At 39.4% G+C, this 15612-nt stretch overlaps 1 protein-coding gene across 11 annotated transcripts in view; it reads left to right on the top strand.

Annotated features, from left to right (window-relative positions):
* The window catches only part of LOC113035105 (glutamate receptor 3), a 96571-nt gene that overhangs the window by 31425 nt on the left and 49534 nt on the right, over positions 1–15612 (top strand). For all 11 annotated transcript variants that reach the window (XR_013911695.1, XR_013911686.1, XR_013911698.1 and 8 more), the window contains exon 4: positions 15266–15453. Coding sequence is in view for 8 of the 11 variants with exons in the window: in XM_026190416.2 (XP_026046201.1) it covers positions 15266–15453 (188 nt within the window). In the remaining 3 variants the exon portion in view is untranslated. The remainder of the gene's footprint in view (positions 1–15265; positions 15454–15612) is intronic.

Here is a 15612-nt window from a genome sequence, read left to right as displayed (position 1 = left end):
CGTAAACAGTTTATTTTATGACACCACGAAACAAACGATAGCGTAAAATGAAAGATAGACGTTTTTATATCGTCATCCGATATTTATCGTTATATCGAACAGCCCTATGCTATACTGTGTAAAATTATTGAAACACACCTCATTTATATCATATTATGGAAATGTGCAAACAGCCAGCACGTTTTCACTCCCAAAGTGTAACATTTTACACTACTTGACAAATCGTCGGTATATTACGCTTTCGGCCACCCAACGCGTCCCTATATTACGAGTTGGGAAAAATGAGGAAACATGAGAACCATTTGGAATGAATCTACACATGTACGTTTATTTTATTTAAATCGCTTTGGAAGAAACTATCTAACACGATTAAGGTGGTGGTTGACGTTAGGTATAAGGCTAGGGTTACGGCTGGAATACACGGCTGGAACGTGTGCTACTAGGAGCGTCACTCTATTCGATTTCATCCTTCCCAGATCTAGTAAAATAATTGCTACTTAATAGCCCCTGAACTCCGTTAGCATTCATTTGTATTCACTCCAGGTGTGTCAATACAATTCTGTGAAAATCATCAATGGGATTTTTTAAACGTAACCCCCAAGCCCACAAATAAGGGTCTGTTTAGGGTGGTGTTAGCTGTAACTCTTCTGCCTTTTACAGTGTCTTAGGCTAGTTATCCAGCCATGCTAACAACTGCAGCTTAATCAGGGCAGATAATCCTGTCCTAAAGCTCTGTCTGAAAAGACATGAACACACAAACAGTTAAGATGCACTGTATACCTATAAATCCAAAGCTTGACAGGCCCGTTGTGACCAGTTACTGTTGCAAAGCTGGAACTGATCAGTCTGTATGGGAGAGGAGCTCAGACATCAGGAGGACAGTTGCCTGTTCATTCTTCTTTCATCTCTGCTGTGTCATCCTGCTCTAACACTGTTTAATTCACTGAGCTACCTTTTTGCATTACTTTATTTTGTCAGTCTGGAGAGACAACAGGATAACAAGATAAATAAATAATAATAAAACATTTATGAAAGATGACGTAAATATGACCGAGTCTTCTGAAAGTGTGAAGGCACTTTTTATGTTTGACGTGTGAAGAAAAATTCACACAAGATATTCACTTCCGGCTAGATTTTGTCACAAGAGCTGGAGCCGCCACCTCTTGAAATCTATCATGATGAGACAGAAGATTTTAGCATTTCGTGCAATATCTATCACCACACCAAGGCATTGATGACATGATGAAAAAAATCCCGCTGTCTCTTTCCATCATCTTCTCTACCAATCAATATTCTAAATGTGATACATTTAGATGGAAAATGATCCAACACAGCTGAAGCAGGGAGCGCAGAGCTATTTACTGTTATCATTTAACTGCTGACAGTTGAAACTATAGTGCTCAATGTCACAGCCCCACTACAGTACAAAGAAGTCAAATGTTCTCCGAGCAGAAATCTTCCAGGTGGAAGCTGTATCCCAGCTTTTAGTCTTAAAAATATCCCCAGAGCATGTTTTTGATTTACTCTGCCAATATTTTCAATGACCCCAACTACAGCTGAGTCACTTCAGCAAACTAATCTGGACCAATAAGGTGCGTGCAGAGTATTGATTAGAGCTTGCCGCAGCCACAGTGGGACTGGATTGTTATGAAACATGCAAATGTCTACGAGCTTATTCTGATTGATTATATGGAGACTTTACAGTATTTGAAGCTGAACTGCACACAAGCTGTCCCCAAGACAAATATATTTACTTCCTAAACAAAAGTTACTTGCTCTTTCATTATCACCCAGACAGCTGTCTCCCAGACAACAGTCTGAACCTAAACCTAAAACAAACAAGTCAGTCTGTGATTTCCATAATAGAAGCAATAATTTGTTTCTGTGTGTTTGGAAAGCAAATAACTTGATTTTTTTTAAAATTGTCCTCTGTGGAAAAATGTAACATAATTATGCAAAGATGTAGTTATTTGTTTTATAGTTCACTGTGGTTAGCAGTTTTTGGTTTTCAGCTTGAAACACCAACTCAAAATGACCAAGTAACCAGCAAACTAAAATCCAAGGTACAAAACTGAAAAGGAGAAATCCTACATTTGTGATAATTAATGTTACATTTAAAAACAACAACAACAAATCTCATAAATCTGTGTTCACTGTCAGCTAATTTTCAGGCTATGATTCCAAGCAAAAAGCCACTCACCCGTAGACTATAAAAGATGAAAACTTAAAATAAAGCTAATGTGGGAAATGGCTGCATTCTGTCTAATGGCCAGCAGGGGGGTGACTCCTATGGCTGCAATAAACTAAAGACCAAAATAACCCAACAGCTCACATGATTTATGATCTCAATAAACATTATCCAGAAGAGTTTATGGCCTCCATCGGTCATTTCATGTCTTATTTAATTATGTTAATTTTGTAAATTATGCCCCCATTTAGAGGATAACAGAAGATAAAGCAGGGCATCCTTTACACTGTACTACAGTGTGGTTACCTTGCATTTGACAACTGGCTACTGTATAAACATGCAGTGTCCTGATTTTCTCAGTAAGAGTCATCTGTAGCTCATAATGTCAAAAAACTAATCTCAGGATTCAAGAAGCAGGCTGCAAACAGGTGGGCTAGGCCATGCTGACTATGTCCATTTTGTGTTTACAGGTTGGTTTTGTTTTAAAGAATGATAGTTCTTAGGAGCATGGTGGGTCTGTTATCTCCGTCAGAAGATGGTGACTACATGTGACAAAAAAGACCGACTGGAACAAGAGTGACACTGACAGAGGACACGCTCACAGTGCTGACATGCTACTTGTGTGACGTGCAGAACGTCAGTACAGCACACGTCACATTTGAGCTTTTTAGCTAAGTCACAGGTTCGGTTGTTATTTTTATGCATAAAAGGTTTGGTGCAGTTTAATTTAGCTGAACTGTGTGTAAAAAATATTTGCAAGCACACTAAAATGAGATTAAAAAAATTATCTGTCAGATTCTATTAATCTGCAGGCATCGATCGAAGACCACTTGGCTTTGTATTAAACTTCTATGTCTCCCCACAGACACAGTGAAACAGGCAGAGAAGATAACTCCTGGCCTGGCACAACTGGCTGAGGAATGTGCCAACAAGGCCAGGAGGCTTTTGAATGGGAGGATGACCGCACATAGTTAGCTTCATCTCTACTTCCTGCCAAGCTACAGAACACAGACAGACAGAAAGACAGATATGTGGATGGGGTGAGCAATCATGCACAGCCGGTTGTACTGTAACCAAAGCGAACCTTGCTCCCTATTCTTCAGCGATCCCTCTAATTGGCTATCCAGAGACAGTTGCCTTTGTTCTCTGAAAGAGTCAAACGATAAATGCCTCCCGCTGCTCTCCTGCAATGTCTTCGATGGCAAACCAAATCAAGCCTGGCCTTTAATTTGATTGAAGTGGTTTGGCATTGTTCTCACTGGTGTAAACAGCATAACAAATTAAGAGATGTGACACGTTAGCAGAAGAGCAAAAGTGTAGTCCAAACTACAGTGATTCAACACAAAAAAACCATGAAATATTATTGCTTATTATTCTGAATATTAAGCAGCAATGATCTGGAAAAAGATTTTTAAAAAAGACAAAGACAAAGAAAACATTCCTTAAGATTAAAAATACTTTTTGCAGCCATCATCTATAGCCCGAATGCAGTGGCTCACTCAGTTTGGCAGCTCCACACATATAAACACATGTTATATGTAGGATTTTTTAGCAATAGTTTGAACTATAGTTCAAAGGTTATCATAAAAACAACCCAAAGGAACAAAACCTCTCTGAAAGACCTGTGATTGGCTAACATCTTCCACCACAAGTCAACCTGAAAAGGAATCCAAGAGATGCCGACGTCTACTTTTCTTTTAGACCACTTAAATTAAACCACGCTGAAAGGTTATTAGGAAATTTTTACCCAGTAACAAAGACTTAGAGCCTCTCTTAGCTTCAAGAAGCTGCTGTTTTATGTACAGCTTTTCAGCTTTTCATATGTGCGGAGAAGCCTAAGCGATATTTTTCATGCAGGATTACACACCATTAGTCGTTTCTCTCCCTTTTCAATTTGTTAAGCAAATTTCACACAAATAACGTCTAGTCAAGTGCAATATTGTCACCCACAACTGTTGATTTATACTCGCCGCTTGCAATGTGAGATAATAAGTGTGAATGCCAGTTCTCTACTGAAACCATGTCTATGTCATGGACCACACTTTACTTCCACAGCTTTGTGGTCTCATCTCAGCCATTATAATAGGACATCAGTTGCACCCAGCTGAGACTTTATGCAGACACACACACATGCACATACACCTCTTGTGCTTTAGTGGCCCTCTCCTTCACGGCGGCTTCATAAAAACTAAATTATGCATGCATCAGAAGAATAAATCAGCTTGGACACACTGACAAGAAAGGGCACATCAGAGAAGCCATAAAATGCACAAGAAAAATAATATTAAAGAAATATGGAGGAAGCTATACAACGCTGGCATTCTTTCTCACGTTTTTATTTTGCGCACATGAAGTGACATCTCAATATACAGATAATCCAACCTGCACCAGGAACCTGCGTGATTCAGTAACCTTTCGATATACTACAAGTCAAGCACCTGTAAAAAATAAAAAGCATCATATGAGAGCCATCGTCTGTCACAATAAGCACACAATAAACCCCGTGCTCTCTCTGTGTCCTCTTAACTGAACCTGGAATAAAGCCATTTTACCACCTACCCATTGCTAGCTTCAGCAGCCATGAAATTACTGCTGGGAGCTTCTTTTTTCATTATAACAAAATGTCCTGGCCTTTGCTTCAAGCAGTCATAGAAGAGGTAGATTGCCTTGATGGTCGGTCTATGTCACACGGCCAATTTGTTTGTTCGAAATGACAAATAAAATGTCATCCTCAAGAGTAAACACAAAAAGTAGAATAATATTTGGACTTATTTTGTAAAAGGCTCTGTCTTCACTCTTTCGGTTTCTGCAGATTAGAAAAAAGCTGCTGGGAGACTTTTGTGATCAGTCTATTGTCATCATTATTGATCATCCCCTCTGAGACGTGCACACACAGCTCTACATGTGTGCACGGATGTCCCGCCCCCCTCTTCGTGTTATAGTACGTGCTAATAATATGTCACAGTATGTGTGAGGGATAGACAAGAAAGACTGACGGAAGGGGGAGGGAGATGGAGACGCTCTGAAAAATCTGTGGGAGGATTTTCAGAGTGGTGAAGCAGCTCTTCTCCCTCCTGCATATATGCACTTCTAACGATACAGACAGCATGCTGCTTCTGTTTGATTTGACATGCGCTGTCTTTCTGATTAGGACAACACTTGGCAGTAAAACTGTTGTGGTTATAGGCCTACTGTAAATACCACATCAAAGCCTTGGCTACACACTTTTGGGCTACTTTGCTTCACGGTGAATGCTACGTCTCTAATGCGTTCTTCTCCTGTGGGCAGGAAGAAGCTGAGGAGCTCTAACACAGCGCGACCTGATTTCACATCACATCACATGTTTCTTTTCTTTTTTAAAAAAAAAAAAACAAGTTGATCTGTTTCAAAGCCTAGTTTTTTCTGTTAATTGGCAGTTTTTCTTCTTTTTTTTCAGCTGTTTGCTTTAGAAGTCAATAATACACAACCCTTTTAAACCGCAGCCTATTGTATACAAGTTGTGTGGCTATACCAGATAAGACTAATAGTAGGCCAGGTAAAGCCTTCCACCTAAGCCCAAGATTTTGATCTCCACTGCACAAACACTAGAGCAGGGGTCAGCAACCTTTAAGACCCAAAGAGCCATTTCGACCTGGTTTCCATGCAAAAGAAAACACTGGGAGCCACAAATACTTTTTGACATCTAAAATGAAGATAACACTGTATATATTGTTTTTTAGGTGTGTTGCTTATGAAATCCATGAAGTGCTACAGAGAAAATTACATTTTATTTATGTATTTAACACATTTTGAACTCTTAAAGAAATATAACAAAAGGAAAGACACACAGCTGAACTAAAATGATCCATGTAGCAAACAAAAACTGTTGTGCTGCCACCCTTATATCGCCTTTGTGCTTTTGGAGCCTTGACCTATGCTGCTAAAAAATGAAAAATAGATATTTGCAAAATTCTGCCTAAATATGTATTTTACCTGGTTAATGTGTGTGGCGGGACGTCGTCTGCAACGCCGCTGCAGAGGAGGCGGACGCACCTGAGCGGCACCCGCAATCACGCCTATGCTGTTGTTGGTATGTGTCGGGCTGTGAGCTGAAAAGCTACAGCCAGCTGTGTGCGCACAGCAACCGTGTGTGAAAAGTGGTCAATAAAGAGATGCTGAAAAGCATGTTCATGCAAACATCGTCAGGTCTGCTGTGGTATGTTTACAATGGGACTTCTGCGCCTGAACCTCTGCGCACAGCGTCTGCAAATTGGGGCTGTATGAAGTCACTTTTATCTTTACGCAGGACTGTAAGCTGTCGTCTGTGAGGCGTGAGCGGTGTTTGTTTTTAACAAAGTTCACAGAGGAGAATAGCTGCTGACATAATGTGGATCCGAAGATCCATAATTGGCCTACCTGGGGTTGAAAGTCTTGATAAATGCACGGCGTTTGGCGGCTTCCGCGAGTGTGACACTTATTTTGAGCAATGAAAAAATAATAAAATATAATTTTATTTTTATATGTCAATATCACAATAATCTTCCAATTTAGAACTACAAGTTAAAAAAACTAAGTTAAAAAAAAGAACTAACATAAATAAAGTACACTTCAGCTAAATACTTATAATTTATTTTCCCAAACCACGCAGAGCCGCACTATAAGGACTAAAAAGCCGCAGGTTGCCGACCCCTGCACTAGAGGGATCCTCAGAGCCCCGTGAGCATACTTAGCCCAGAGGCAAAGACTCGCCAGACCTTAAATCTTTTAACTATTTATTCTGGTTTCCTCAAAAGACAATAGAGGGGGGAGGGGGGGGGGGGGGGACCACACATGGTAATGTCTACATAATAAAATATAAATGCAGGAACAGTTAATGAAGAGTGAGATTTTGACAGCTTGAGAATTTTAAACAGATTGTTGCTCTGTTGTTTCACAGCTTTTCAACTTCAACCAAGGCGTCTCATTAATGGCACTCGATGTAGCTGTGCACCCATAAAGAAGTGATACCAAATATAAAAACTGTCCAAAGAAAGTTGTCCTGAAATATATAAGGCTAGTCATGAAAAACAATTGTGTGGCTGTTATGACTTAATTGTAGTTAAATGTATACAGCTAGCTCCATAACACGTTGGACAAAGGCACTATTTGTTCATTCAGTTCTTCCTCTGTACACCACCACTTTGGATTTTAAGAGAAAGAGTTTGCATGAATTGTTTAGGAATTGCAGCCATTTTAAGACATATACATAGCATAAATATAAGGATTGTTTCTTTTATTCCTAGATAAAAATCCATTTGAGGCAGCACCTGCCTGAAGCAACATGCATCATATGACTAACTGGCTGTCAATTGTCCATTTACTTATGAGCCTTTGAAAACGTGGGACCATGTATGAAAATGTGTGTAATTCTCAGAAGTGTCACTGTTCACCAGTGTTGGGGAGTAATGGAATACATGTACCACCGTTACGTATTTAAAATACAAAATATGAGCAACTGTATTCCGTTACAGTTACTGTTTAAAAGGGTGGTATTTAGAATACAGTTACTTTGTTGAAAAGAAGGGATTACACAGAAGTCTTTTCCTGTTTCATATGTTAGGCTATGCCCTCTCTATTTTTGGTAATTCCACGCCAGTGGAAACCCAAACAAAACATGCATTAAGAGACTCAAATGCCTGTCTCAATCTCGCGTCTCATAATGACGTGGAAAAGTACGAGTTGTCACCGAGCAGAAACGGGAGCTGGAAGCATGTAAATATAATAATAACCACTGCAGCCAAAAAGAGAGCCTGACGAGCCCAGTTTTAAGTAAGCTATTAAGACTCGACTGTACACTGTGTTCGTGTTTTCCTCCGAAACAATAAGTTCAGTTGGAGCAGCCTCTCTCTGTGTCTCACTAGAAAAGCGAACCTAGACAACAAAGTAAAGCTAGTTTTCGGCTACGAGCCCGACACGGAACCGGACGTATTAGCCAGAGGTCCCTTTACTACGGTTCGGAGCCGCGGACCTATTTTATACACGCGCGGAATAGTTTTCTATACAAGATCGCTGCAAAAAGTGCAGCCTTACCTAATGTCCGCCCTACTGTTACTCATTTCATATTAAGATTTAAAAATCTAGTTGCTATTGGTATTGCGAGTAGCCTACAGTAATAGTAATAAATCACACAGCAATAGAACATTCATAAATTGTAAAAAGCACGATAATAAATTAAGTAATTAAGTAATCCAAAGTATTCAGAATATATTACTCTCATTGACAAAATACATTTTGGGGCATGTATTCTGTAATCTGTAGTGGAATACATTTTAAAAGTAACCTTCCCAACACTGCTGTTCACATATTTATGGATTATGAGTAAAATGTGGAACTGCTTGCCCCCCAAACACTTTCCTCTAGTGTTAACCACAAATGCAGAACATTTGACACACCTATTTTGTCATTTCTGCCGCAATATTGTGCAACTAAATAAAAAAATTTTTTTAAACCTAAAAGACGCTTAATCTAGAAATCTGGAAAAAAGAAAAAATTCACCTGCATGACTTTACCAGCAGAGGTAAATGGTTTAAGCATATTTTTAAAAACGACCTCTGAAAATTCAGTTTTCCCTTGAACTACACACTTATGTAATTATCTAAAACGCATAAAGATGACATCCCAACTGTCTCAAAAGATGTTCAGCGCAACTCAAGTATCAAGCCTACAATTAAGAATCAAAGGCATTATCTTCACCGTTTCCATTCAGTTGTTTAAGATGCCCTTTTAGACCATGAACAGTGCTCAGCGGGGCGTTTCAGCTCCCCAGAGACTCTCATTTACCAGAGGATTGACAAGCTACAGGGAAAAGCAGCCACATTTACTGCCTGCTCAGTGGACAACACCTCTTTTTCACATGTGCTCTTTAGATTTATCCTTCAGAAATTGGTTCAGATTGAACTGGTTTTACCCTCCATCTCTCCTTCTTTGCCATTAAGTGGTAGCTTTAGTTGTTTGTGGCCGCTGTTATTTATTGTGTACCACAGTGTGCTTAACGTCGACTCATCTGCTTACATTTCATTATTTGATAAGATCAGTAGAGTTTGACGCAGTATGGATTATTATAATACCAGTGATAATACAGTGTAATGATATGAGGTAATATGAGTGAGTGCTATACTGCAGTTGTGCCTCTGAAGCTCACAGTCAGTCGTGGTTAATGCGGAGGTGTATGGCTTGAGGAATTTGCAATATTTCTCTGAATTGCCTAGTTAGACTGGATCGGCTGTGAGATATGAGAGACGGCTGTGAGTAATAGAGGGGGAGAGAGAGAGATGGAGGCCTGTGACACTCTGCATCGAACCCTAATGAGAGGCAGGGAACCAAAGGAGCTGGGCAATGAGATTAGATGCAACTCAATTCAATTACTGCTGAGCCGCCACGGGTGACGCTTCAAAACTCATCCTGTTAAGATCCGGTTCACAGACGAAGAAGAGGACTGCAGCTCTCACTCAGCCACTGTACGCTACACTGCCACAACATCTCATTCGCAACAGTTCTGATTTATAAGCACACAGGCCGTCTTTAGGCTCCTTCTGGATTTGATAGCAGAGAAATGCAGAAATAATTGAGTTTTCACCCATCGCAGCGGTTCCTGCACTGCATGCTCCACAAACTATACAGTTGTTTCAAGTGTGTGTTTCAGATTAAAGAGCAACTTAACTCCACTTTTTTATATGCGGGGGGGTCTAAAGTCAGACCAGGACGCAAGCCTTCTGCCCTCGAGTTACCCCTCTCCTCTGTCTCTCCAGTACTCATTATACTTCCTTCATCTTAACTCTGATTCCTGTTCACTGTTCGCTGAAATAACTCTTTTGAAGATACACATTGTGACTGACCACACAGAAAGCTGTTATGAGTCACCATAGGTCGCAAAGGCTCCAAAGAGAAAACACACACACACACACACACACACACACACACACACACACACACACACACACACACACACACACATATATATATATATATATATATATATATTATAATCAGGCCTATACAAATATGAAACATCTCTGAATGACCTCACCTGTATATGGCGCTCAGGGATGTTTCAACACTGACGAATTCAGCCGTGTGTTTTCTCTTTTGCTGCAGTATTCATTTGTCAGAGTTAACATTTATTTTGGCCCGTATCCTGGCAACATATAGTAGAAACACTCGTGCACTTTATCAGTGGAAAAAAAACCACTGCAGCATTACTGGTGGCTAACGTCACCGCCTCGTTCTTTAGGGCGAGGACGCAGAATTGTTGTTCATCAGCCCCAAAGCACAGAGGTTTATTTCCCACATACATACAGAACAAAATATCAGATAACTATATATAAAGAATGAGTTTGCATAAGGGTAGTGATAAAATTTTAAAGACATTTTGATGAAATAAAGTGTTTTATAATCTATCATTTGAGCGCTGATGAAATGGTGGGTTGTGCAGTTCTATAGTATTTAAAAGTTATATAAAATGTTTATGTGCACCAATGTTTTTGTGAAAAGGGCTGTATCTTGAATGTGTAGTTAGAGTCACCACGCTTATAGATGTTGTCCACATTTTATTACGCTGTACGCCGTGTTTGAGTCGCAAGCGGTGCGTGAAAAGTCTCCCTGTCTCGATGGCATGATTAGCCCCGAGGAGCATTTGCAGCAGAAGCCGCTGCATGTCGCTGGATTTGTACTGCAGGGATTTATAGGTGGTGATAAGGAAGCCTTGTTGTTGTCGTCCATAATTTATGTAGTTGACTGTATTACATTTTCAGATGCAACACAGATGTGGGGTTCCTGTTGGTGGAAAAAAAAAGGAAGGTGTATAGAATTTATGGATTTTCTCCATGTTGGAAATAAATATTAGTAACAAAAGCATTTATGAGGGTCTCCAGTGCTCTTTAGGAAGATTAATTTACTGATTGGCTGAATCTGGAGATGGACTCTGGTCCAAGAAAGGTAAGTGGCTGATGTAATCTTGGAAGAGCTGCATGAAGTACCAAAGACATTTATTATATTTACTTGCTGGTGGAGATGAAGAAGGAACTATCAGTCTTCTCAGGGCTGTCAGATTAAGTTGCGCTCAAAGGATACTGTTCGGTTTTTTGATAGTCCCAATCAGAATGCATGCAAACTTTTATGCTGACTTTTGAGAAAACAGCAGCAAAAAGCAGGCCTAATCCTTTTTTGGACAGACTATTTACCACCACTAGATTCCATCTCTTAATTTCCATACAAATGTAAAACTAGGCAGGCATGGAATCTTCTGTGAATCTTAAATGAATCCAATTGTTCCCACACAGTCCAGGGTTTGCCAGAGGCAGAGGGGGAGACAAAATGCTGCACAAATCAGCAATTTCAAAATAAAAGAACTATTTGATTGTAATCTGATTGACAGTATATCCCTCCTCCACATAAAAGCATAATTCATGTTTTTCACTTCCCACTTCATCTCGAAAGTGAAAATAGGATTTTTTTTGTTTGTTTCATTTTCTGGACAGCACACTGTAGATCCTTGCATATGTAAAGCCCAAATTTCCAAATCATTCCCGCTGTGAGAATTTAGTTTTTCTAACATTTAAAATTATTCTGAGACATACTATTGTGCCTTTCAAGGAGCACGGGAATCACAGATTACACTACCCTAAACAAATACATACACGCAGCCCTGAAACAATGAGCACCCTATCATTTTAACCCACATGCATGGCATGTCGTACACCCAATGTGATTAGCGTGTGGTAAATGATACACTGGCATTTTTACCTTTACCAGCCTTCTCAACAGTTCCCAAACCAACAGAGACCATTTTGACCCAGTTAATCTGCGTGACATCTCTTAATGTGAGAAGCTTTTTATTGCCGGGAAGACTGCCATGCTATCCAGCTGGCTTGTGGTTGGTGAGGTTGTGAGCATATGCCTCAGGAAAATGAATAATGCATCCATGTTATTCAAACCTTCACTCTGTAACTTGTGCTTTAGGTAAAGGAGATCTGAGGACGTTTAGCACATGAGTGCTCTGCTCCACTCTTGTAAAAATGATGATAGTTTAGAAAATTACATCTATATCCATATTGTTTTTAACTCACTACAGTGTAAAGTTTTTGACCTTTAATTCTGGTAAGACCTGTTAGCTAGACTCACTCTTTACATACAGTAGTATGTAAACTGTGTTTTGCTACAGGTTACATTCATAAGCTATGAGCTGAATCCTTAGAGCCCTTTCACCTGATAACCAGGTTGCCACATAACCTTGAGATCTGGCAGCTTAATGTCTCTAGGCAGTATGCCACCGCTCCTATGGACAGATGACACAGTGTGTGTCGGTCTCCACTACTTGCTGTACTGCTTGCCAAAAGGTCGTCTGGTGGAGATGTGGCTGTGTGCTAAAGCAATGTTGGCACACCAGGAGCACAGACACACATGGTACAGTAGTCTCAAAGTACGTGGAAATCCAAAAAATAACAACAACAAAAAAAAAGAGAGCTACTTGACCAAATGAAAAAGAAAAGACATGCAGAAGACAAATGCAGTGAATCACAAAGAGGCTTCCTTGTTAGAGCTGCTGTTGTTGCTTCTTTGGTCTCTGTGCAGGCTTTGTTGGCTGTCTGCAGCCGGTTCACAGAGATAAAGTTGTACAGAAAAATAGCTCAAAATAAGTAACAAAGGTAAAGTAAAAAAATAAATAAATAAAAGTAAAATGTTTACTTTTCCCACTTATTTCATATTATGTCAGACAATTTCCATAACAGCCTCCACAGACAGGTTTTAATGGTTACAAAGTCTGCTCGGTTTTTTTAAAGGAGAAAACCGCTCTGGCAGTCGGTCACCAGATTGAAGTTAAACATTGTTATTGACTTCTTAATAATGTTGTCTGTAATTTCTTCCAGACTTCATATTAAAATGCCATATCAAAATTGAATCTGTTTGTTTGCCTTTCATTTCCATATTGATGTAAAATTATGTTTAGCAGGCAAAAGTATCAGGTGTCTGAATGAAGTGGCCCATGCACTAAACCTGCCAAAGTTTGGCTAAAAGAAGCTAACTATAAAAAATATATTGTTGGCATGCTCTTGGTTTGAATTTAGCAAGCTTTGAATGTTTTTAGTTGGATGTTGGGTGTGTCTGTCATTTCCTTATTTAACAATATCGTAGCATGGGTTTAGTGTTAATGTTTGTTGCTAATTTAGTAAATGTGAAGGTTAGCAGGTTAGAATGCTTCTCGACTTGCCACAACTGCTGTAAGCATATTGTACCAAACATAAGGTACTGTAGGTATTCAATTCGAATCAATCCAATAAGGTTTAAATGTTTACAGTGTCAAATGCAAAACTTAAGCCAAAAAGTAAACACTAAACCTAATTATAAAGAGAAGCTAAATGGACTGTTAGCTAGCTGTGAGACAGTCAGCTAAATCTGGGATTGTTATTGATGATGCAAAAAGCCTCGGTAATTCTGACCATAAATTATATCAATGAAGTTATTCTTTGTAATGGTGGGAATGCTTATGCCCATACAGTTATGTTGTTTGTCTTTGTGTGCAGAAGCTAATGTGAAAGTTAGCAGGTTAGCATACTTCTCGACCTGCTATAACTCCTGTAAGCATGCTGTACCAGACATAAGGTACTGTAGGCATTGAGTTCAAATCAATTCAATAATGTTTTAATGTTTATAGCACCAAAAACAAAACTTAAGCCAACAAAATAAACACTAACTAATTATAAAAAGAAGCAACATGGGCTGTTAGCTAGCTGTGATAGTCAGTTAAATCTGGGATTGTTATTGATGATACAAGAAGCCTCGGTAATTCTGACCATAAATTATATTAATGAACTTATTCTTTGTAATGTGAGAATGCTGATGTGCATACAGTTATGTTGTTTGTCTTTGTGTACAAAAGCTAAAGTTTGGGATATGTCCAAAGGATTAACCATATTGAGAATAAGGGTCCAAGCACTGTAAAGAACCTTGCTGGCTTTAGGACCGACAGGAATTCATTTAGTGGTCTGGGTTCATATTCCTCTTCTGTTCTTAGCATAGGCACATGATTCCCTTGGATTATTTAACATTTCCCATCCATCTTTTTTTTCATCCTTGTCTCTGCTTTGGAGCCTGGCTCCGCTGACTTTTTGCCCCCAACATCGCTGTGATGATGTTGCACAGAAACAAAATCTATATTTGTCTACATGTTTGCCAGGGCATGCTGTTGCTGAAAGATTATTTTTTCTCCTTGTTTCCCTTTCTGTATCAGCTACGCACATGACAGATCATGTGAATATTATAAAAAAATTTGAAAAATAAGCTTATTGCACATGTTATGACTGCATTCTGCTTGGCCTAATGATGTTTGATTTTCACAATCTTCATCACGTTCATGCCCATTTGTTATACACTGGAGACGATTTAAGCCATTTTTATTTCAGCTTGTCCTACATGCAATCTATCCCTCCAGAAATATGGTTACATTATTCATTGTGTGGTATGTGATTTGACCATAGTGTTTCTGAGCACTCTGTTAAATGAAAATATTTCATGTGTGAATTAATCATTAGAAGGGCTCATTTTCCATTCTTCTAGTATTATAATGATCACTTGCTACCACTGGTTTGGATAAATCTTTCATTGTCTTTATCTTAAAATGAGTTGGCAGGATCCTCCAAGGAGACACAGGCTGCAATGTGTTTCACCGCACTGTCAAAGTTAACATGTGGCTGAGCTAAATGCCATAATTTAATTGATGCCAAGTGCAATAACATCACCCACTGATCTTTTAATAATATGGAGATACGATTCCTGTCCTTTCACTTCATTATGATACTGCCTTGTCAATATGCAAATGTGAATTAAACACACATACACACAGGCACACAAAGTCTAGACTCTAGAAAATATTTTAGTGGGCTTGCAGACTTTGTAATGCTATTTTAGATTGTAATGAGATGGCCTTTAACCTCTGGATTCAAGCAAAAACCTCTCCAGAATAAATTAGAAGCCACTCGGCTCTGCATAACTCTTGATGTGTGCTGGTCGATTTTTTTGTTTAATCCTCTGAGTTACGTGCTCTCACTCTCTCTCTCCCTGTAGGTTTCTCCATACTGCAGGCCATCATGGAGGCAGCAGTCGCTAACAACTGGCAGGTGACCGCTCGCTCTGTTAGCAGCACAACGGACGCAGCCGAGTTCAAGCGCATCATTGAGGAGATGGACAGGAGGCAGGAGAAGCGCTATGTGATTGACTGCGAGGTGGATAGGATCAACACTATATTAGAGCAGGTGAGCCTCTGAGCCTCAGTGTATAGGCATGCTCATTATATCACCGCCTACACTTACACTCTACCTCAAGTCCTTTTTTTTTCGCTTGCAGTAGTAGCAGACTAAAACAGCAGATATTAAAAGGACTTATTTTATTATATACCAAAGTTTATTTAGCAG

The sequence above is a fragment of the Astatotilapia calliptera genome, chromosome 2 (genome assembly GCF_964374335.1).
Source record: "Astatotilapia calliptera chromosome 2, fAstCal68.1, whole genome shotgun sequence".
Taxonomy (NCBI): domain Eukaryota; kingdom Metazoa; phylum Chordata; class Actinopteri; order Cichliformes; family Cichlidae; genus Astatotilapia; species Astatotilapia calliptera.
Note: the sequence above shows the minus strand (reverse complement) of the source record. Positions and strands in the feature narration are given on the sequence as shown.